The sequence below is a fragment of the Rattus norvegicus genome, chromosome 1, assembly GCF_021556685.1.
Source record: "Rattus norvegicus strain SHRSP/BbbUtx chromosome 1, alternate assembly SHRSP_T2T, whole genome shotgun sequence".
NCBI lineage: Eukaryota > Metazoa > Chordata > Mammalia > Rodentia > Muridae > Rattus > Rattus norvegicus.
The window spans coordinates 129,821,759-129,846,978 of NC_141534.1; the positions used below are offsets into that span (position 1 = coordinate 129,821,759).

At 42.1% G+C, this 25,220-nt stretch overlaps 1 protein-coding gene across 1 annotated transcript in view; it reads left to right on the forward strand.

The window, feature by feature from the left end:
* The window catches only part of Otud7a (OTU deubiquitinase 7A), a 336,492-nt gene that overhangs the window by 199,676 nt on the left and 111,596 nt on the right, over window positions 1-25,220 (forward strand). Inside the window, 2 exon segments of the mRNA NM_001447212.1 lie at window positions 20,918-21,011; window positions 22,125-22,279. Coding sequence (NP_001434141.1) covers window positions 22,129-22,279 — 151 coding nt within the window. The 5' untranslated portion in view covers window positions 20,918-21,011; window positions 22,125-22,128.

Here is a 25,220-nt window from a genome sequence, read left to right on the forward strand (position 1 = left end):
ATGTGTTGCTGGCATTGACCACTCGTGATGCTTCCATAGCTTAGAGTGCTGTCTGTCTTCTCTGGAAGGCAGGGTGGCCCCTGGTCCCTGCTGAGTCATGACTCTGTCTGCAGTAGGCTGTAAGGTGGAGAGAGTGGGCAAGCTCCAGCACTGAGCAAGTACCTTCCCACCGCTTCGCTGGCCATGTCTGCATGGTTCACTCTCTTAACAAGTTCCTTAGCTTTCTCTCCTTCCCTAAAGCACATATGTCAGCTCTGTCTTAGAAACACTCACAACCCTTGGATACAGCCAAAGATACTTGCCTCGCCAGCACAGATGGCTGGTTCTGCCACTCTCCCACAGCCCTCATGGAAGCCCCTGGGATTGCAAGAGTTTATGTATTCTTGACTTTTACCCAAACATTCTAAGTTCTCCTCAGATTCTTTTCCTAGGCCATGGGAGTGGCTCCATGATAGAGCACATTTCTGGCTTGCATAGGGTACTGGGTGTGGCTTTCGGGCACCCAGAATGATAAAAATCAAAACAATGAAACCTGAGTTGGGGCTGGAAGTGGCTCAATGATCAGATGTTCACCTAGTCTGTACAAAGCCCTGGCTCCCATCTCCAGGACCACCAAAAAAGACACACCCACAAAAATCTTATTTTAATTCTAATGCATAGAAATAAGGTTGTAGGTAATAGCATTATGCTTAATCCAATCTAAGTTGAATTGTGGTTATTTTCATTTCTACCCATCAGAATGGAGTAAGAACTTGAGTTTCAGAGGAAAGAGGATGTGCCTAGTCCTACAGCGACTGGATATGAGGGGGAGGGCGTAGTGGGGAGTGATACTCAGAGGAGGGCTTCCCCTTCTCAAAGAGAAGGAGAAGGTAGATTGGGAGGGACTTGTGTGAGGGAGTACCAGGAAGTGAGGATGTCAGAACTAAGCAGCGAGTCCCAAACAAATTACACCATACAGCAGGTCTCATATGGGAGGTGTATTGGGAGGGTGAAATAGAGACAACTTCTGGGAGAGGAAGGAGAGAAGAGAGGGGGGCAGGGAGAACAAGGCTTTTATTGGGCCAATGACGCATGCGCAAACAGACATGTCACCGAAGCCATGGTGCATGAGCGACCCAGGAGCGACAGTGTCATCTCTTGGGTATCTCTTGGGCCTCTAGAGATGACACGTCTCCTTGCCAATTCCCTCAAGAGCTGGCTGTAAAGATGCCTAATTGTTGTGAAGCCAATTCTAGCTGTCCATGGATGTGCCTGATTGCCAACAGAGGAGGGGATGATACTGGGATATAAAGTGAATAAATGAATAATTAAAAAAAAGAACTTGAGTTTAGGGCTTCCAGTCCCTTTTGTTCAATCCTTCATATTCATTTAGCATCTGGTATGACTAACTCTTGGTGATAAGACAGGTAAAATATGAGCCCTCCTTCCAAAAATGTTTGCACAGAGGACAAGGTAGGTCAGCTGGTGCGGCACCAGCTCAGTCACAGTGGAAGCTGTGGCAGAAGCCAGACCTGGGCTGTTGTTCCCTTTGTATCTTCAGCTAGGTACAAAGCAGAATAAAGTGACTGGACCAATCTCTAGCAGGGGGACCAACCTGCTTGGCGAGTTTGGTCATAAGAAAAGCCCTTATTGAGGGCACAGTAGTCTAATTCAGACACATGTTTCATACCTGTGTAATAGCTAGATTGCTGATCCTAGAAAATGAGACCACAGATCTTCCAGAGCAAGGGAGCTGCCCATATCTCAGAGCTAGCAGCCTCAAAGACCGCGGCAAAGCTCTGCCAAGGGTTTTCAAAGAAGAAGTGACTATCTGGTAGCAAATCTACCCTAGAAGGTTAACCACAGCTGCAAGGGTGCGGATTGTACACATCAGGACAGACAGCTTCATGCACCTTAGCCTTCCAGAGAACACTTCCAGGTCCAGTCATTCCACCAGAATTAGTACTTATCATGCCTAGTGGGCTTTTTCTTTTGGGGGAGAAAATGGCTGGTATTCGTGTGAGTTCAAAGCAAGAAATGGATGTGTGTGTGTGTGTGTGTGTGTGTGTGTGTGTGTGTAATTCTATTATATATTCTAACTATATATAAATACATATATAAATATAAATACATATTTTGTGTGTATGTATGTGCATGTATATGTATGTGTATATGTATATGTATGTGTATATGTATATGTATGTGTATATGTATATGTATTGTGTCCACATGCATACCTGATGCTAGAGGAGGTCAGAAGAGGACATCAGATCCCCAGAACTGGAATTACAGAAGATTGTGAGCTGCCATGTAAAATGAACCTGAGTTTTCTAGAAAAATAGCCAGTCTTTTTAACCACTGAGCCATCTCTCCAGACCCTCAAGATATACATTCAACTCAGGAAAACCAATATCTTTATTTATAGAGTTGACACACATAATAGGGACAGGGAAGATATCTTTTGTAAATGCCTTGGCATAAAACCAACCAAAACAATATAAAAGGTAAATGTCAATTCATCCTATAGTAGTGGAGCAGCTCAAATGTGCTATGGCCTACACACGTGCTTTTTTCGTAAGTAGAATTGTCAGTTGCATTAACATTTTAAATACTTATAAACCATGGAACTATAAAAGGAATCTTTGTGATATCCTCTTTAATCTATCATTGCTTATGATTTTTAAAACCTAAATCCATACACATCGAAGGACAGACAACTATAAATAAGATACTTTAATACATAGAGAAAATTAAACTCTGCAAGTTTGAACAAATGAATAGCGTACCTCTACCATTATTGAATCACCCAGAACGGTTCTGCTGCCCAAAAATCCTCTTTGTTTTGTTCAAGTCATTTCCCTAAAGTTCTCAGTTACAAGGAGAAAACACAAGGAAAGGGAGTGTATCAAAGCAAAAAATATTTTCAGTGCATATCAAAGAGGAAAGCTGTAAGTGATCTAATAGATGAGTATAAAATAAAGACCTGAGCAGTGTTTAAAAGGAAGAGATGCACCAGAGAATCAGAAGGGACACAGAAGATGAAATGATCTTTGCTCTGGTTGCATGAAAGATGCTCAGTTTCACCTGTAGCAAGAGGTGTTTGAATAGAGAATAGAGTGAGAGAGTTCATACCTATGAAATTCAGACTCATCCAGAGGCAAAAGCACAAAGTTTAAAATATGACTGTACATCACACTATTTATTCACCCAATAGGAGAATAAAAGATGAAGTTTAAGGATCCACTTAGAATTAAGGACAAGTCATATGATTAAACTCAAAAATATAAGACAAGGAGGGACTAGAGCAGAGAGCACAAAATAGAAGTCATACTTCTTTGGATGTATATTAATTTTGAGATTCAACTAGTGACCCTTTGCTATTTTGTAAAACAATTCTACAAAATTAACTCTGAAAGTCTTTAGCCACAGAATGAAGCAACAGAAATCCTCAGCTTACTTTCTCTGTGGTGAAGTCACGTGGGGAGGATTACTCAGTTACATAAGAATACTTTGTCCACAGTGTGATATCACAAAGATCATAGCAGTAAGGGCTATAAATAAGCACAAACTGCACACAGAGGGCAAGGGAGGACATTGAGTGTCTACTGTAGTGGGGAATTAGTTAAACCGCTTTGGCTCCCTGCGCTGAACCTGACCAAAAGCTCTCTGGATTAGCGAATGAAAGATACTCATGCATGCACACGTGCACACACGCACCAACTAATTTTGATATGCCTTTACTAGCTCAATGGCTGTATATTTCTAATCCTCCCAGTGGCTAGCATACATTTCCCTCTAGCTTTCCTGGTTTAACACCTCCTAAATCTATGTTTTATCTTTGCTGCCCTTTCACCTTCTAGGCATCCCCCCCAAAGGGCTGCTTCCCCTTTCCACCTACAGTTTAGATTATTTTTCTTCTGCAGTTCTTAAACCTGATCCCTCTTCCTCCAAGTCATGGCACTTCTCCTCTCCCTCCCCTCTCTCTCAGTCCCTTTCCCACACAATCTAAAAGTCCCGCCCTTCTCCCTGCCCAGTCAAAGGCCACATGGCAATTCTTTATTATCAATCGAAGCCAGCTGGGGGCCGGGACCCTCAGGTCTGAAATCGAAACTTTTGGGAGCCAAAATAAGACAAAACATTAGAACCTAATTCCAACAGTCAACTTTATCTCCTTCTACCCAAATCCTTTAAGAGAGGGACTCAAGCTAGACTAATGGCCAGCAAGGCCCAACGGCCCTTTTGTCTCCCTACCCCCTGACACACAAACTGTACTGGAGTTTCAGGGACATGCATGGCTATGTCTGGCCCTTTGGTGTTGGAGATTCGAATTTGAATTCTCAGGATTGTACATGAGATACTTTTACCCACTGAGGCATCTCCCCAGCCCCTGTGATTGTGAAGTTCTGTAGAATTTGCAGGTTACATGAAATAACTGCGTAATATTCTGTCACTCTTGACGTTACTCAGAAATAAGGTTAGAGGTCAGCAAAGAAGGCCATATTTAAATAAATGAGATTAAGCGGAAATCCTGAAAGGGAAGAGATGACTCATCAATTAAGAGGACTTGCTGATCTTGCAGAGAACCAGTTCCAGTTCTCACAACCATCTACAACTCCCACTACAGGAGATCCAATGATCCTCTTCTGACCTCTGTGGTCACTACATACAAATGGTTTATAAATGCAAGCAGGCAAAGCACTCATACACGTATGAAACGCAACTTTAAAGAAAACACTGAAGTCTTCCATTTGAATTGGAAATATCAAACAAATTTTAATTAAATATATTTCCTAGCTGTACCCACTAAAAAGTCCTATAGACATTGACTAATCTAACATCAGTTGGTGCACCAAGCTCTCAGACTGTGCTCTTCAAATCCATTCTCACAAGGCATATTTGTGTATACTATACAAAATGAAAAGCAAACCTACTCACTGGACACGTCAAAATACCAGATTGCAGATCTGGGACAGTAGATGGGTAAGACAAACCTGAAACATCTCGTTACCTCCTGTCAGCCACACCAGAATCAAAACATTCTGGTTCACAGCAGCACAGCCAACCTGAAGAGGTTTCACTGGCCAAAAGGAGGACAATTTGAACATCCATCAAAATGCTAACTGCATTTATTGAATAGATTGAACTATATCAAGTGTATTCAGAACATGATGCAAAAATTAGGCTTTTTTTTTTCTGTGTAGTGCTGGTGGGGATCAACCTAACATGTGCTAGGCGTGTCCTTAGAATGAGAAAGAAGGAGAAGGAGGAGAAGGAAGGAGGAGGAGGAAGGAGGAGGAGGAGGAAGAGGAAAGGAAGAGAAAAAGAAACCAACAAGTATTGTGGACAGTGAGGGAAGCTAGCAAAATCACTCAGCTGATGAAATGAAGTGAAAGCAGCTTAGCATGTGCCTTGCTTTTCATGCTTGAAGTCCATCACATACTGTCAAACAGCAGGCACTGGAAATTTCTCTTTAAGAAATCCAGCAAAGAGACTGAAGAGATGACTCAGTCAGTAGGGCCTCTGCTGCAAAACCATGAAGACCTGAGTCTGGATCTCTAGCACCTAGGTAAAAATATAGATGTTGTAGTATGCCTTTAACTTCACCATTGATGTGGGTATGACAGAGGCAAAACTCAGAGGTTTGTTGGCCAGCCAGTATGGCTAAGTCGTTGAACTCTAGGTTCACAGAGACACTGTATCAAAATATAAAGTATAGCGCAATCCAGTCAAAGGAAAATACCCAAAGATCTTCCCAAGGCCTCAACACAAATGTAGTCTCATGTGTGCACTTGCACGTACACACACACACACACACACACACACACACACACACAGGCAATATCCAGCTAATACATGAAGAGAGAATGAGAATTACAGGCTCTACAAACAAACATGAAACGGAACACAGTGGCATGTGAGGCAATGACCCAGGCAATGGCTGGTCCCAAATTAGGATACTTAGGAGAAATTTAGGTCACTAATAGGAAAAGACAACACCAAAACATACCCATATTGAATGTTTATCTGACAGAGTCTTTTTAACCAATTGCAAACTTACAGGAAGTGCAAAGGCCACCAGACACATTAAGAACAATCAAGAAACTCAGATGGTGGGAAACTCTCTAGGAAATATTAGGGTTTTTTTTCCCAACAAACCATAAGAAAAAAAGATGAATTAAAACTTACAATTAAAATTAGTCAAACCAATCACAACCCATCATTCATTCTTGAATCCTGGCTCAAATAAGTGGGGACAGTTGTAACATTTGAAATCACTGAGAATTTGCCCACTCTGGATCTTTTTAATTATTAGTCTCTTTTTTAAAATTTTTTATTATATATTTCTTTACTTACATTTCAAAGGTTATTCCCCTTCCCAGTTTCCTGTCCATAAGCCCCCATTCCTTCCTCCCCCTCCCTCATATAGGTATTCCTCCTATACATCCCCTTATTACCCTCCCCCATATTCCCCTGCACTGGGGGTCCAACCCTGGCAGGACCAAGGGCTTCCCCTTCCACTGGTGCCCCAACAAGGCTATTCTGTGCTATATATGCAGTTGGAGCCCTGGGTCAGTCCATGTATAGTCTTTCAGTAGTGGTTTAGCCCCTGGAAGCTCTGCTTGTTTGGCATTGTTGGGTTTATGGGGTTGCAAGCTCCTTCAACTCTTTCAATCCTTCCTCTAATTCCCCCCAAGGGTGTCCTATTCTCAGTTCAGTGGTTTGATTCTAGGATTGACCTCTGTATTGGACATGCTCTGGATGTGTCTCTCAGGAGAGATCTATATCCAGTCCTTTTTGCATGCACTTTTCAGCTTCATTAATCTTATCTAGTTTCAGTGGCTGTAAATATATGGGCCACTGTGTGTCAGGCTCTAAATGGCCATTCCTTGAGTCACTGCTCTGAATTTTGCTTCCATATCACTTCCTATGGATATTTTCCCCCTTTTAAGAAGGAGTGGGAGCATCTGCATTTTGGTCATCCTTCTTCTTGAGCTTCCTGTGGTCTGTAGATTGCATCTTGGGTAATTTGAGCTTTTTGGCTAATATCCACTTATCAATGAGTGCATACCAAGTGTGTTTTTCTGTGATTGAATGACCTCACTCAGGATGATATTTTCTACTTCATTCCATTTGCCTATGAATTTCATGAAGTCATTGTTTTTGATAGCTGAGTAATATTCCATTGTGTAGATGTACCACATTTTCTGTATCCATTCCTCTGTTAAAGGGCATCTGGGTTCTTTCCAGCTTCTGGCTATTATAAATAAGGCTGCTATGAACATAGTGGAGCACGTGTCTTTGTTGTATGTTGGGGTATCTTTTGGGTATATGCCCAAGAGAGGTATAGCTGAGGCCTCAGGTAGTGCAATGTCCAATTTTCTGAGGAACCTCCAGACTGATTTCCAGAGTGGTTGTACCAGTTCGCAGTTCCACCAACAATGGAGGAGTGTTCCTCTTTCTCCACATCCTCGCCAGCATCTGCTGTCACCTGAGTTTTTGATCTTAGCCATTCTGAGTGGTGTGAGGTGAAATCTCAGGATTGTTTTGATTTGCATTTCCCTGATGACTAAGGATGTTGAACATTTCTTTGGCCATTCAAAAAACCTCTGCTGAGAATGTTTTGTTTAGCTCTGTACCCCATTTTTAATAGGGTTATTTGTCTCCCTGCAGTCTAACTTTGTGAGTTCTTTGTATATTTTGGATGTAAGCCCTCTATCAGATGTATGATTGGTATAGATCTTTTCCCAATCTGTTGCTGTTTTGTCCTAACAACAATGTCCTTTGCCTTACAGAAGCTTTGTAGTTTTATGAGATCCCATTTGTCAATTCTTGATCTTAGAGCATAAGCCATTGGTGTTTTGTTCAGGGAATTTTCCCCAGTGCCTATGTGTTCGAGACTCTTGCCCACTTTTTCTTCTATTAGTTTGAGTGTATCTGGTTTGATGTGGAGGTCCTTGATCCACTTGGACTTAAGCTTTGTACATGGTGATAAGAATGAACCGATTTGCATTCTTCTACATGCTGACCTCCAGTTGAACCAGCACCATTTGTTGAAAATGCTATCTTTCTTCCATTGGATGGTTTTAGCTCCTTTGTCAAAGATCAAGTGGCTATAGGTGTGTGGGTTCATTTCTGGGTCTTCAATTCTGTTCCACTGATCTACCTGTCTGTCTCTGTACCAATACCATACAGTTTTTATGACTATTGCTCTGTAACACTGCTTGAAGTCAGGGATGGTGATTCCCCCAGAAGTTCTTTTATTGTTGAGTATAGTTTTCGCTATCCTGGGTTTTTTTGTTATTCCAAATGAATTTGCAAATTGCTCTTTCTATCTCTATGAAGAATTGAGTAGGAATTTTGATGGGGATTGCATTGAATCTGTAGATTGCTTTTGGCAAAATGGCCATCTTTACTATATTAATCCTGCCAATCAATGAGCATGGAAGATCTTTCCATCTTCTGAGATCTTCTTCAATTTCTTTTTTCAGAGATTTGAAGTTCTTGTCATACCGATCTTTCACTTGCTTGGTTAAAGTCTCGCCAAGATATTTTATGTTATTTGGGACTATTGTGAAGGGTGCCATTTCCTTAATTTCTTTCTCAGCCTGCTTATCCTTTCAGCAGAGGAAGGCTACTGATTTGTTTGAGTTTATTTTATACCCCGACACTTTGCTGAAGTTGTTTATCAGGTTAAGTAGTTCTCTGGTGGAACTTTTGGGGTCACTTAAGTATACTATCATACATTTGCAAATAGTGATATTTTGATTTCTACCCTTCCAATTTGTATCCCTTTGACCTCTTTTCGCTGTCTGATTGCTCTGGCTAGGACATTGAGTACTATATTGAATAAGTAGGGAGAGAGTGGGCAGCCTTGTCTAGTCACTAATTTTACTGGGAATGCTTCAAGTTTCTCTCCATTTAGTTTGATGTTAGATACTGGTTTGTTGTATAGTGCTTTTACTATGTATAGATATGGGTCTTAAATTCCTGACCTTTCCAGGATTTTTATCATGAAGGGGTGTTGAATTTTGTCAAATGCTTTCTCGGCATCTAATAAAATGACAATGTGGTTCTTATCTTTGAGTTTGTTTATATAGTGGATTACACTGATGGATTTTCGTATATTATATCATCCCTGCATCCCTGGGATGAAGCCTACTTGATTATGATGGATGATCATTTTGATGTGTTCTTGGATTCGGTTTGCAAGTTCTAAGAAGTCTTTAATTTCTTTCTTTATTTCTTCCTTGACCAAGTTGTCATTGAGTAGAGCATTGTTCAACTTCCATGTATATGTTGGCTTTCTGTCATTATTGTTGTTATTGAAGACCAGTCTTAGTGCATGGTGATCTGATAGGATACATGGGATTATTTCTATCTTCCTGTATCTGTTGAGGCCTGTTTTGTGACTGATTATATGGTCAATTTTGGAGAAGGTTCCTGAGGTGCTGAGAAGAAGGTATATCCTTTTGTTTTAGGATGGAATGTTCTATAAATATCTGTTAAATCCAGTTGGTTCATAACTTCTGGTATTTTCTCTACATCTCTGTTTAATTTCTGTTTCCATGATCTGTCCATTGATGAGAGTGGGGTGTTGAAATCTCATACTATTATCATGTGAGGTGCAATGTGTGCTTTGAGCTTTAGTAAGGTTTCTTTTATGAATGTAGGTACCTTTGCATTTGGAGAAAAGATATTTAGGATTGAGAGTTCATCTTGGTGGATTTTTCCTTTGATGAATATGAAGCGGATGAAGTATCCTTCCTTATCTTTTTTAATGACTCTTGGTTGAAAGTCAATTTTATTTGATATTAGAATGGCAACTCCAGCTTGTTTCTTTGGGCCATTTGCTTGGAAAATTGTTTTCCAGCCATTTACTCTGAGGTAGTGTCTGTCTTTGTCTCTGAGGTGTGTTTCCTGCATGCAGCAAAATGCTGGGTCCTCTTTATGTATCCAGTCTGTTAATCTGTGTCTTTTGATTGGGGAATTGAGTCCATTGATGTTGAGAGATATTAAGGAATAGTGATTGTCGCTTCCTGTTATTTTCATTGTTAGAGGTGGAATTATGTTTGTTTGTCTCTCTTTTGGTTTCATTGCAAGGAAATTATATTCTTCATTTCTGTATGGTGCAGTTTCTCTCCTTTGTTGGAGTTTTCCATCTATTATCCTTCGTAAGCCTGGATTTGTAGAAAGATATTGCGTAAGTTTGGTTTTGTCATGGAATATCTTGGTTTCTCCATCTATGTTAATTGAAAGTTTTGCTGGATACAGTAACCTGGGCTGGAATTTGTGTTCTCTTAGGGTATGTATGACATCTGTCCAGGATCTTCTGGCTTTCATACTCTATGGTGAGAAGTCTGGTGTAATTCTTATAGGTCTGCCTTTATATGTCACTTGACCTTTTTCCCTTACTGCTTTTAATATTCTTTCTTTGTTTTGTGCATTTGCTGTTTTAACTATTATGCAATGGGAGGAATTTCTCTTCTAGTCCAATCTATTTGGAGTTCTGTAGGCTTCTTGTATGTTTATGGACATGTCTTTCTTTAGGTTAGGGAAGTTTTCTTCTATAATTCTGTTGACTATATTTACTGGTCCATTAAGTTGGGAGTCTTCACTTTCTTCTACACCTATTATCCTTAGGTTTGATCTTCTCATTGTGTCCTGGATTTCCTGTATGTTTTGAGCTTTTACATTATCTTTGCGTTTTACATTATCTTTGACAGTTGTGTTAATGTTTTCTATGGTATTTTCTGCCCCTGAAATTCTCTCTTCTATCTCTTGTATTCTGTTTGTGATACTTGTGTCTATGGTTCCTCATCTCTTCCTTTGGTTTTCTATATCCAGGGTTGCCTCCCTTTGTGCTTTCTTTATTGTTTCTATTTCCATTTTCAGTTCCTTCCCCTGTTTGGTTGTGTTTTCCTGTAATTCTTTCAGTGATTTTTGTGTTTCCCCTCTAAAGGCTTCTACTTGTTTACTTGTGCTTTCCTGCATTTCTGTAAGGGAGTTCTTTATGTCTTTCTTAAAGTCCTCCATCATTATCAAAAAATGTGATTTCAAATCTAAATCTTGCTTTTCTGGTGTGTTTGGATATCCAGTAATTTCTTTGGTGGGGGAACTGGGCTCTGATGATGCCAAGTAGTCTTGGTTTCTGTTGATTAGGTTCCTGCATTTGCCTCTAGCCATTGGGTTGTCTCTGGTGTTTGCTTGTCTTGCTGTTCCTGGGAGTGACTTGGCCCTGCTGTAGTCCTCTGTGTCAGCACTCCTGTATAACTGTTTTCCTGTTTTCTTTCAGCCTTTCCTGAGAACAGGTTTTCTGCTCTCAGCTGTGATGGTGCTCCTGGAGACTGTCTTCCAGCTCTAGGCACAGGCAGGAATCAAAGGGTCCTGCCCCTCTTTGCTCGTGTAGGTCCTTGCACTCCGTGGGCACAGTTGGCACTATGCGATTCCCTCTTGGGTATGGACTGTGGGCACAGGGTATTCTCCTCTGGCCTCTCAGGAGTATCTACACTTCTGAGGTTCCAGCTCTCTCCCCTACGGGATTTGAGTGCAGGGAGCTGTTTGGCAGGATCAGTTCGGTTGTGGGCACAGACCAGAACCCCAGGTACTGGCAGCTGTCTGCTCCTATATCCCTCTGTCCAGAGGCACTGTGCAGTTTCCCCTTGAACCAGGGATGTGGGCCGAGGTGTGCAGAGGTGGCAGTCTGCCCTGCAGCCTCGGGATGTCTGCACTCCTGGGTGGACCGCTCTCTTCCCCCACGGGATTTTGGTGCAGGGAACTGTGGGATGGTATCATTTCACTTCTGGGCAGAGCCAGGAATAGGAAGTGCCCTGACCCAGAGGACTTCTGCCTTTGTGTTTCCTGAATCCACCACTTGGTAGCAGAAAAGTGGTCTCATCTCTGCTCTCAGCTGTGGCAGTGCTTCTGGAGACTGTCTTCCAGCTCTAGCAATTATTAGTCTCTTAATTAGCATACAAAGTAAGGTCTTTCTTATGGTATTTCCATGCTACTTTGTTTTCATTGGTCCACCTCACAATAGTCCCCATTGCACATAAATGACTCTTTTCAACCTCTCTCACTAAGACATGGGTCTACCCTCTCATGGTCTCACTTACAGCTCATAACATGCATGCATCCAGGATCTGTATATGAAAGAATTCATGTGATATTGGTCTTTCTGGTCTGGATTACTTTGGTGAATAGAACGATCTCCTGCAATGTCATGATTTTGTCTTTACGCTGATTGAAATTCCCCTATGTGTAGGCATCACATGTTCCTTATTCAGATGTTAGTAGATACCTAGGCTGATTTCTTTTCCTAGCATTAATGAGCACTAAAGCAATAAATATAAATATGCAAGTATCTGTGATAGCACCTGAAGCTTGAGTGTGTTCCCAGGAGTGGTATCACCTGGTATCCCAGCTGGATCACATGGTAGTTCTAGTTTTAATAACGTGAGAGACCTCAACACAGACAGTGGCTGTAGCATTTTGAGTTCCCAACTGTGTCTACTGACTTCCTTTCCCCACATTATCTCCAGCATTTGCCATAACTTGTTTTCTTTCTTTTTTTTAATTTAATTTTTTTACTTATGCACTTTATACCCCACTCACTCACCCCTCCCAGTCACCTCTTCACACAATCATTCCCCCATTCCCCCTTCCCTTCTCCTTAAAGTGGGTGTGGCCCCTCCTGGATAACCCCAAAAGCCTGACACTTCAAGTCTCTGCAAGGATAGGCCCTTCCTCTCCCACTAACGCCAGACAAGGCAGCCCAGTTAGAAGAACAGATTCCACATACGGGCAACAGCTTTTGAGATAGCCCCTGTTCTAGTTATTTGGGACCCATAAGACGAAGCTGTACATCTTCTACAAATGAGCAGGGAGGCCTGTATTCAGCCTGGTATGTTCTTTGGTTGGTGGTTCAGACTCTGAGAGCCCCAACAGTCCAGGTTAGTTGACTCTGATGGTTTTCCTAACCCCTTTAGGCCACAATTCTTCCTCCTTTCTTTCATAAGAGTACCCAAGCTCCATCCACTGTTTGGCTATGGGTGTCTGTATCTGTCTGAGTCAGCTGTGTGTGGAGCCTCTCAGAGGACAGCTTGCTCCTTTCTGCAAGCATAACGAGCATCATTAATAGTGTTAGGGATTGGTGCTTGCCCATGGGATGGGTCTTAAGTTAGGCCGGTTATTCGTTGGCTATTCCCTCAGTTTCTGCTCCATCCCCCATGCCAGCATTTCTTGTAGACAAGATAAATTTGGGGTTGAAAGTTTTGTGGGTGGGTTGGTGTCTCTTTTACTCCACTCAGATTTCTGCCTGGCTATAGAAGGTGGCATCTTCAGGTTCCATATACTCAATCTAGTGAGTCACAGCTACATTGATTCTTGGGCACCTCCCTTATCCCATGTCTCTGTCTTGTCCTGGAGATGTACCCCACCTACCCTCCACCCCTTGTCGGTTGCAGATTTTCATGGCCATCTAGCCATCTCTCCTGTCCTTCTCCACGCCTGATCCTGAACGACCCATTCCCCTCCTTATCCACCTCCTTTCCAGTTCCCCCCTTCTATCTGCCTATTATGACTATCTTATCCCCCTGTGAGAGCCAAGCTTCCTTGATTAGGCTGCAAGCTTCTGTAAGGCAAAGGACACTGTCAGTAGGACAGATTGACAGCCCACAGGTTGGGAAAGGATCTTCACCAACCGTACATCTGACAGAGGGCTAATATCCAAAATTTACAAAGAACTCAAGACATTAGACACCAACAACCCAAATAATTCAATTTAATAATGGGTACAGAACTAAACAAAGAATTTTCAACAGAGGAATCTTGAATGGCTGAGAAGCACTTAAAGAAAAGGCCATAGTCCTTAGTCATCAGAGAAAAGCAAATCAAAACAACTATGAGGTCCCATCTTATACCCATCAGAATGACTAAGATCAAAGACACAAGAGACAGCACATGATGGTGAGGGTGTGGAGCAAGACTAATGCTTCTTCATTGCTGGTGGGAGTGCAAACATGTACAACCACTTTGGAAATCAACTTGGAGACTTCTGAGAAAACTTGGAATAGTTCTACCTCTAGACCCAGCTAGACTCCTGGGCATGTACCCAAAAGATGCTCCAATATCCCACAAAGACACTTGCTCTACTATGTTCATGACAGCTTCATTTGTGATAGCCAGAAACTGGAAACAACCTAGATGTCTCTCAACTGAAGAATGCATAAAGAAAATGTGGTATGTCTACACAGTGGAATGAATGCTATTCAGCTATTAAAAACAAAAACATCGTGAATTTTGCAGGCAAATGGATGGGACTTTAGAATATCATCCTATGTGAGGTAGCACAGTCCCAAAAGGACATGCATGGGATGTACTCACTTATAAGTGGATATTCCTTAAAATGCAGGTACCATGTTAAACTCCACAGACCCAAAGGAGCTAAGGTAGACCCGAGCAGGAAAGACTTAATGACAGCCACTGTGACAGGGGTGAGATGGAATCCCAAAAGTATCTTAATTTTCATTTCTCTGGTGGCTAAGGATGTTGAATACTTTTAAAAATATTCATTTGGGCCACTTGTGCCTTTTGCTTTTGAAAATAGTCTTCTCCATTCCTAAGCCCATTTATCAATTGGAATATTTAGGATTTTTGATGTTTGAATATGAAGTTCTAAATGTTTTCTTCATTTTAATCATATTTCTGCAGTATAGATAACAAAGAGCTTCCCTGGACTGTGACTGTCTCACTCTGCTGATAGCTTGCTTTGTTACTGTGCAGAAACTTCTTAATACCATGTGATTCCATTTGTTAATGGTCTCAAGATTATTCCCTGTGCGGTTGGAGACTTTTGCTGTGTCTGTGTGCTGAAGTATTTTCCCTGTGTTTTCCTCTGGCAGCTTCAACATTTCCAGGTTTCTGATCTGTTTGGAAATTGTTTCTGTGCAAGCGAGAGACAGGGATCAAATCTTATTCTTTTGCATATGAATACAGAATTTTCTCGGCCTACTTGTTGAGGATTCTCTTTTGCTAGTGTGTGTTTCTTATACCTGTGACAAAAGTAGGTAGCTCTAACTGTGTGAGTCCATTTCCAGGACTTGTCTTCTATTTCCCTGTTTTTACACCAGAACCAAGGCATTTTGTCACTGTTGCTCTGTAGTATATATAATTTAACACCAGGTATTATGGTAACAAGGACATTTCTTTTTTGGTTGTAAGGGACCTTTTATATTTTCATATGAATTTTATTAATTTTTCTAGTTCTATGGTGACTGTTAGAATTTTGATAGAACTGCATTGATCTTTATTTTTTGGTAATATTGCCACTTTTATTATGGACAGTTTGTTTATTTTTGAAATATTTTAATTTAGAAATAGAAAGCATGTTAGAAGGCTAACAGGAAAGAGAACTACTAATTATATAGGCAAGTTTCTACTTCATGAGCTTCTCATAGCCTGGCTCATTCACTGGTTCCCAGGATGAGGAAGTATTATGCCACCCACAATAATATTGTTTATTTACAGGGATGTGATACAGTTTCTCATGAAAGCCATTGGATCCTATTCTAGGGAATCATAATGCTGTGGCCGTGGAAATTTCTTGGAATTCTCTCCTATCAGTTTTGGACATCTTTGAACCAGCCACCCTGAGTCCCTCACACACTGTAGATACTGCTCAACAACTGTGTCACCTGTTCCATGACTGTTTGCAAGATGGTGATTCGAGGTTGCCACTTGTAGAATATCAGCATGGAAAGTGTTCCCATTGGCTGGTCTGCCATTCAATTTATTTTCTTCAAAGTCTTAAAGTTTCACTGTGGAGATTTTTCACCTCCTTGGTTAGAGTTGCTGTAATTTTTGAAGCTCCTGTGAAGGAGATTTTTTTTCTGATTTCTATCTTGGCAACTTGCTGCTACTGATTAGAAAAGCTACTTACATTTGTGTGTATGGTTTACATCTAGCTTTTTCACTCAATGTACGTATCTGAGAGTTTGATGGCATTCCTGGGCCTCTTAGCATATAGTGCCATGTTATATGTAAATATGAAACCCGTGACTTCTTCCTTTTCATTCCTTACTCGTTTGTTTCTGTCATTGCCCTAGCTAAGACTCAGCACTGAGCTGAAGGAGAATGGAGAGAGTGGGCACCCTGGTCTCATCCCAGCCTTCAACAGTGCTCTCAGCTTTTCCTTATTTAGTAAATGTTAGCCAGAGGACTGTCACATGAGGGCTTTATTGTGATGACATATGTTCTTTCTAAACCTTGTCTATTATGGATGTTTATCATGAAAGCAGGTTAAACCTTGAGAAATGCTTTTTCTGCATGTGATTCATGTGAGTTCTCCCCTTAGGTCTGCTTATGTGGTGTATTAACATTTGTTGGTTGGCATATGTTGAACCTACTTCTCATTCCTAGAATGAAGCCTATTTGATCGTTGTGTATTATCTTCTAATGGTTTATTAATTAAGTTTCGCGAATACCTATTGAAAAACTTTGCTTCTATGTTAGCTAATCAGCTAAACTGGTTTGTAGGGTTTTGTTGTTGTTTTTTTTCCTGATGTGTTTTCCTCTGGGTTTAGCTTGGTTCTCTAGACTGAGTTTGCAGTGGTCCTTTCTGTTTTGTGTCCTATCTTCCTTTAAAGAACAGCGGATGCAGGAGTGAGTCTGCGGGCCCTAGGCTTTGTGAGAAAGCTTCAATACCACTGCTTGTTGTGAGTCTATGTTGATTCTCTCTTTTTGATCCAATCTGGATAGATTGTATGTGTTAAAGAAGTTATCCATTTCTTCTAGATTTTCTGTCTTTTTGGAATATGTTTTCAAAGTGTCCTCTAACAGCCTCTAGATTCTATCAGAGCAACTTTATTTTTGTCTATGATTTAATTATTTCGTGTCTTCTTTCTCTCTCATTTTGGTTATGTAGCTAAGATTTGTCAGTCGTACTTACAGCCTTTTCAGGGAACTCTCTAATTGATTCTCTGTTTTGTTCTTTTAATCTGTTTCATAATTTCTGCTTTAATCTTTATTTCTTGCCATCTACTGCTTTGCATTTGGCTTCTCTAATTTTTCTAGGACCTTGAGTTGCATGATTAGATTATTTATTTGAGGTAGTTTTGATTTTTTAATACGAGCATTTATGTTCACAAACCTCCCTCTTAGAATTCTCTAATCTGTGTCTCAGAGGTTCTGGTAAGATGCTGTCATTTTTCTACCCTTAGCCTTGAAAATGTAGTACTGGGGCTATGCTTTAGAGTCTTTTATAAAAATACTTACCTACTTGTAGATGAAATAATGCTAAAAGTTTCTTTTTCAAAATGATGTGGAAAGTGATATGGTTGAGCTTATGGAAGAAATAAGATTAGCTGTAAATTGATTACTTCCGTAACTGAGTGGTCCATTGGTGTTTATCATATATCCTTTTGTCTGCTTTTATGCATATTTAATTTTTTCATTAAAAGATATTTTAGTTACTGTGTGTGTATGTGTGTGTATACAAATGTTCTGTGTGTGTGTGTGTGTGTGTGTGTGTGTGTGTGTGTGTGTACAAATGTTCTATGAGATGTATGTGGAGGTCAGAGGACAATGTAGAAAATGTCAGTTCCCTCCTTCTACCATGCTGCCCCCAGGTATCAAACTAAAGTTGTCAGCTTTAGCTGCATGCACAGAAACCTGTGTCATTGAACTTGTCCCACGTCACAGGGATAGAACAGGCAGATGCCCTAAAGAGAATGTTGGCATCTGAGCTGAGATGCCATGTATCCTACTGTTTTAGTCAGAGTTTTTATTTCTGCACAAAACATCATGACCAAGAAGCAAGATGGGGAGGAAAGGGTTTATTCTATATACACTTCCACATTGCTGTTCATCACTAAAGGAAGTCAGGACTGGAACCCAAGCAGGTCAGGAAGCAGGAGCTGATGCAGAAGCCATGGAGGGATGTTACTTCCTGGCTTGCTTCCCCTGGCTTGCTCAGCTTGCTTTCTTACAGAACCCAGGACTACCAGTCCAGGGATGACACTATCCACAGTGGGTCCTCCCACCTTTGATCACTAATTGAGAAAATGCTTTATGGCTGGGTCTCATGGAGGCATTTCCTCAAGGGAGGCTCCTTTCTCTGTGATAACTCGAGCTTGTGTCAAGTTGACACACAAAACCAGCCAGTACACCTACCGATGTCATCTGTGTGCCTGTGAGCCTCTCACCAGAACAGGTTCCTCCCTCGCAGAGTAGGATGGATTGAAACGTGTGAGCCTTGTTGATGGTATTCTTCATAGAATGGATGTGTGTATATCACTTACAGAGCAGATCCTCAACAACACACAGCTGTCTGGTTCAGTCCTATGTCACTAGTAGCAGTGATGGGGTATGCTCATGAAACATCATTTTCTTTTGCCCTTTCAGCAATTTTGAGAGGCAGAGCTGCTCTTAGCCTCATTTTTCAGATCAAGAGAGCAAGGTTCTAGGGAGCCACTCACTTGCCCAAACCAGGCAGTTTAGATACAGTGAAGGTTCCCAGCTGGTGAGCCATTGCCCCACCCCAGTGCTCCACCCAGTGCCTTTACCGACCCTGAAACTAAACTCCTCCCTGACTTCCCTAGCCCTTCCCTCCCTGCACTCTGCAAGTAATATCATCAGGAAGACCTACATGAATCCTGCTCCCACTAATTTGGTCAACCCTCACCTGAAGGCAGCAGCCTCTGAACATATTTCTGCAGGAGCAGGAATGTAAGTCCCTAGACTGCCTCCCAGCATCAGTCAGCAATTCTGGTTGAGTTCCAACACTGCCAGGCCCCAGAGTCAAAGTCTCATGCCTGCCTTGAAAATGGTCCTCTCTTGTTCATCAGTATATATGTACTCATTTCTTTCTTTAAATAGTTGTGTGTGTGTGTGTGTGTGTGTGTGTGTGTGTGTGTGTGTGTGTGTGTGTACTGTATTCGTATAATGGCCTGACCCCACACCCAACCCTCCCGTGCCACACTCAAATTCATGCCCTATTTTGTTTTATTTCATACATAAAATGTACAGTATTGTGTGTATACATTATATAAATGAATAAATTTATAAACACAGCCTACTACAGCCACTTAGATTGCTCGTATGTATATCTTTTTAGGGCTGGCCACTTGATTTTTGGGTACTTCCTGGGAAAAGACTGATTCTTTCTCTCTCAGAAGTCATTAAAAATGCCTGAAGTTATTCATTTAGAGGTAGACCTTTGTGAGATTCCCTCAGCCTGCTTTGTCATGTCTACTGGTGTTGTCATTGGCTCATCTTGTTTAAGCAACCAGATTGTTGAGATTTCATGGGTGAAGCTTTCCTGTCATGTCTGGAAGGCACTATCTTGCAAGAGATGTCCTGATCTGGTTCTACAATCTTTCTGACCCCTCCTCACCATGCTCCATGAGTCGTCATTTCAGGGGTTCTTGTTAGTCCCATAGATGTGAGGGGAAAGACCACTGACCCAAATCATAGCCAAATTAGTTAAAACAAGCAGTTAATTAAAGCAAGTTTTTTAATTTGTGGACAAGGACTGTCTCTCCCCAATGGCAGGTCCCAAGAGATCAGTGTTGGACATGAATAAGATAAGGAGTTGCAGTTCAGGAGTAAGGGTTTCACACTGTGAGGCTTGGCGGGCAAATAGGCATTGTGACAGAAGCAGAACATAGCATAACACACTGGTTCTACAACCTCCTGAAACAAAGGCGTGGTTGTTATTTGCTGGAATGGACAGTACAGAACCCTTTGTAGCTAAGGTTACAGGTAGCGCATAGCTCAATCACTGAGAAGCAAATTCAATCATAAACAGGAGGAACGTAGTTTAACTATGAAATGGCTTCAAGCCTAAGATGGAGGCAGGATGGTTCATCATTCTGTTGGAAGTACATTCTCTGGGGCGGGGCACAGCGTGGTCAGTCGTTCTCTGCACTTTGGGCAGTTGCTAATGTCTATAATGTTCTCCATCTGCTGCAAAGAGAAGCTTCTTTGATAAGAGATGACAGCTACACTTATCTGTGGGCAAGTATAAGTATAAAGCAGTTAGAGACTATACCTGTTTAGGACAGTAGAAACTGGCAGTAGTAAGTTCCCCTCAATATTGTGTGACCTAAGCAGCCATGGCTAGTCATCTAGGTTTGTAGTATCAGGCAACAGTTTCCTGATATTGATATAATAGAATCCAATTACAGAGCTGTCAGTTACCATCAAAACATAAGTCCTACTCTTGCACCTTGGGATATTATAATATGCTGGTAGTAGTTGTGGTTCATAGGCATCACAACTGCGTACGACTATCGCTTGCATTTTCACCTTATTATAAAAACAGTCGTCCTCAAGGAGGAGGCTTTGAGGTCATATACTGCTTAATTCCTCCAAGTCTTACATCTGAAGTTCATAGTGGACATACCTTCAAATTCTGAGAGTCTACAGTGGATATGAACTTTGATGAACTTATACTAAGTGAAATAACCTAATCATAAAAAGCCAAATACTATGAGTTTACTTATAGGAGTAACCAGTCAAATTCATGGAGGTGGGCAGTAAAGCGGAAGTCGCCATGTTCTGAGGAAAGCAGTAACTGGGAGCTGGTGTTTGGTGGGGCCAGTTTCCATTTAGGAAAATGAAATGTCCTGGAGGTGAAAGTGGATTGCGGCAGCCAGTGTCGCTGACCTATGCAGCTACAATGGTAGTTCAGATTAAGTGTATTGATCCAGAAATCACTAGCAAGGTTTACAATGGTTTTATCCTGTGAACATGATTCCAGGTGCTTGGCCAAAGAAAGTCAAGACCATTCTTTTCTGCCTGCTTCCACTCGTGGGAGCTGGTGATCAGCTGGCCAGGAAGCGCCTGTGATAGCAACTGGCCTCACTTTAAATGCCCCTTTGACAAGGAGCAAAGCACAGGAGAGGAGATACCATGCACTCATGCTCTCCTTTATCCCCAGGTGGCAGTGACAGAAGAGGAGACCATTGCGGCTGAAGCTGCGGTACATGAGGAGAAGGAAGAAGGAGTCTCCTAACTGGTGCCACATACATCAGGTCAAACCATGTCTTCACTTTCAGCCACACCAATCAAATTTTACTCCCAAGTGGGAGCCACATGCATACAAGACAGTACATATGGCTAACTCTGAGATTATGATCTCCTGCCTGAGACCTCAGTCCCCACATCCTGGACAAAGGAGTTTGCATCTTCCCTTCTCACAGCAGTGAACACCCTGTCATAGCCAGCCACATAGGCCCAGTGTACCTGGCTCCAAAGAAGCAAAGCCTGCTCTCTGAAAACTCCCACTCCATTATTATAGGAAGAGAAGCAAAAGGTATTCATCACTCACACTATGTAGTGTGTAAAAATAACCACGTACTTGATAGTACAAAGTCGTGCACCATATGTCCTGGCATCAGTGAACATCCCATAAAGTCCCACATAGTGATAACTGTAATTCTGTGGATTCACAGTCTCTGCTACTCAACTCATTCATGTGCTTGGGGCTGACTTCCAGTAAAACTTTATCTGTAAAAGCAGAGGGCTGCGTTTGGCCCATCATCTACATGATGCCGGAAGCATCTGCACTTTATCAGCCCTCACTGGCACACAAGTAACTCCAAAGCTGCTTCCTCCAGGTGACACACACCCAAGGACTGCTTTCTCCAGTGCTTCAAGCACCTGGGCTGTGTCCCCCACTGCTCACAGCTGTTCTGCTCAGAACATCCAGCATCCCGTGAATACAGTGGTATTGTCACTGTGAGTGTGAAGCCTCCAGAAGGCAGCAGACATTTTAACAGCCATCATGAATAAGTATGGAATTCCAGCCAGCCAGGATTGAACCCAGAGTCTCTCATAATAGCCAACAAATTAGCCTTCCGCATACTGGAAGAAGGAACAGTAGGTTCCCAGTGCCCCGGTTCATAGTGCTAAAGAGGATCAATGCTTTACTTTTGATTTTAATGATGTAACGTCTTGTGTGTAAAGGAAGAGAATTATGCAAAGTCCAATTTGGAATGGGACAACAAAGGTGGTAGGGATTTCTTCTGCCTACTAGGCCTCTGAGGGTGTGTGTGTGTGTGTGTGTGTGTGTGTGTGTGTGTGTGTGTGTGTACACATATCTCTGGTCCATTGCATGGTGAGATCCCTTCTCTTGTTTCCTGCAGATGGATGGTCTCTAGCCTGCTTCCAAACCTGCCCTCGGCTGAGTGCTGGGCAGCACTTCTACATGATCCTATGACGCTTGATATGGACGCAGTCCTGTCAGACTTTGTTCGGTCCACGGGGGCAGAACCTGGTCTGGCCAGAGACCTGCTGGAAGGTATGTAGATGTCATTGTCCCCAAACCACCCATGTAGGCTTGGACATCTTTAAACAGGCATAGAAGATAAGGTGGTCTGACAAGGTCACTTGGACAGCACTTGGCCCTTGTGAGGTAAGACAGTGTTAATGTTGAGGATGCAGTTCTTTGACTTTGTTTGCTGTTATTTGGGGTAGGACATGGATTGCCAGCTGCTAATGTGCATACAGAGACGATAGTGTCAGCGAATGCTTCCAGAGAATGATTCTAACTAACAATAATCATCTTTAAGGACAATGTACTCAATGAAGTAGAAATTCTAGAACATTCAAGAATATGGTTCCCATGGAAACTGTCTCTTCATATCTTTGTCTTAGCTGAGACACAAATATCTTCGTCCAAAGTTATCAGTGAAAGAACCATCTAGTAGCCAGGAAATCAAAATGCACCTTCCAGCTTTTAAAGTACAGCTCTTATGACATAGAAAGCTTATGTCTGATGTGCATGGGATATTTCTGCGGCCCTATTCAGCCACACTTATGAGACCAGAATTAACCTCGGTTCTTCCTTCTGGGATATGATGCTGTTAAAGCAAGGAAAATAAAAATCTGGCCATGGCCACTCAGGACACTCAAGCATGGGGAGCAGGGGCCTTGATCTTCCACAGCTAATCTGTCTTGGATGCATGTATTGCAGTTTGTGGACTTGGGAACCATCAAGCATTGTAAGCCACAGTGATTCTCAAGGTTATTTAGAGAAAACTAAATCACTCGTCATCTTCATGAACAAAGGTAGCCACTGAGAGTTGGAAGTTCTTTTTGGAGTACCAAGGGAATCTTAACGCAAAGTATCTTTGAGTTTTATTGCTGGGAAGAGACACCATGACCAAGGAAACTTAAGAGGAAAACATTTAATTGAGGCTTACAGTTTCAGAGGTTTAGTTGGGTTAGTCCATTATCATCATGGAAGGAAGTGTGGCAGATATGGTGTTGAGAGTTCTACATCTTGATATGCAGACAGCAGGAGACTGTATGCCACAGTGGCATAGCTTAAGCATAGGAGACCTCAAAGCCCGCCCCGACAGTGACATACTTCCTCCAACATGACCACACCCACTACAAGGCCACACCTCCTCACAGTGCCACTTGCTATGGTCCAAGTATTCAAACACATGGTCTTTGGGGGCCATACCTATTCAAACCACCATACAGTGTCTGAAAGTCCCCTCAGCCTCTCATAATTTTAACCCAGATCATAATTTCAGCAATGTATGCGAGTAAAATGTGATGCTGGCTGCCCTGTCTCCATATCATGTGAAGTCAGTCTCCTATACATCCCTGCTGCTTAGGCTACTGCTGTAAGGAGCAGTCTAGAAATGAGCAGGTTGGACAGGAGGGTGCTATAGGGCTGGTCCATGCCAGACTCCACTGCCTACCTCATGAGAAGTCATTTATTTTATTCCTTTATCCTTAGGGTTTTTTCTTTTTATGGATTTTTTTATGTAAGTTTTCCCCAACTCACCTTTACAGGATGGTGGTGGCCAGGAGAAGGTACCCTAGAATCTATGCAGGTGGCTCATGCTGCCATAGCCAGCATCTTCATCTCATGTCTCTTGTTTCCTCGGACACAGTCTAAGCACCATTACTCCTTTTCCATTTTTCTTCCTCCTTTTTAAACTAGAATACATAGGAACTGGATTTTCTGTGCTAATCTATACACTTTAGCATATGGTTGGATTCTGCATGTATGCCTACTGTTGGACACAGTCTTTTCCTTGTGTTTCAGCTGTGTTGTAGTACTCAGGGCCTGCTATGGGAGGATAGCTGGGCTCTACTGGGAACACAACGCCCTGGCTGTCATTGTTTTTATGCTAGTTTCTAAGCATTTGAGTTTAGGATGATTATAGGTGTAGGTGCTGGTTTCTGGATTTGGCTTTGTTGGGTGGGTGTTTTGTTCCTTGGTTTCTGTTTCCTCTCTGCATTTTTGAAAGTGTAATGGCTGTGTGTTGCCTGTTTTCCTGCCCTGCTGGTGTTGGAGACTGGGATACTGGGATGAGTTGGGGGAAGAAGGTTGAAGGAGAAAGTCTTTGTGATCCCTTGGTGATGAGATCAGAAAGGAAAGGGAGACCACAGGAGGTTTTCTGCTACTGTGCTAGGCATGAGACTGGGAAGACTGGATCTCAGGAGCAGGAGAAGGGCTATGTATCAGCCTTCAGCCTACTTGTTGCCCTGAGAGGAGCAGCCCAAGAGTTAGCAATGGGTACCTGCTGGAACAGGGGATTGGAACAAAGCAATTAGTAGGGGAAGAGAGGTTAGAAGGGAAGATCTGTGGGATCCACACAGGGTAGACTGCAACTGGTGTTCTGCTGCAGAAGTGGGAATGACACTGGGGAAGTTGGATTGGAGAACAGAAGGAAAAAAGCAAATATTTCTTCCAGGATGTATAGAGGTAAGGGTGTGTGTGTGTGTGTGTGTGTGTGTGTGTGTGTGTGTGTGTGTGCATGTGTGTGTGTGTGTGTCTGTGTCTGTGTGTGTCTGTGTGTGTCTGTGTGTGTCTGTGTGTGCCTGTGTGTGTCTGTGTGTGCCTGTGTGTGTGAGAGAGAGAGAGAGAGAGAAAGAGAGAGAGAGAGAGAGAGAGAGAATAAGATTTGAATATTGCTTCTGAATAGGTAGTTTTCTTTCTTCTTTCCCGAACAGCTGACTATAATTTCCATAAAAGGTTGAATGGAAATGTGTATTGTGCCCCTAATCTCAGAGAAAGGGGTCAGACATTCACCTTAAGCAGAAAATGGACTGTAGGGTTTTGTATATGCTCTTAGTCCAGCAGAGGACATGCCAGAATTCATGCTGTGTTCTTTCAGTGTGCTCTCTGTGCTCTATGGAGCCATAGCAGTTTCTCCTTTCCGTTCACCTCCGCGATTGCACCACCTGCCCTCTCATAGTACTGCAGCCTTCCAGTGATT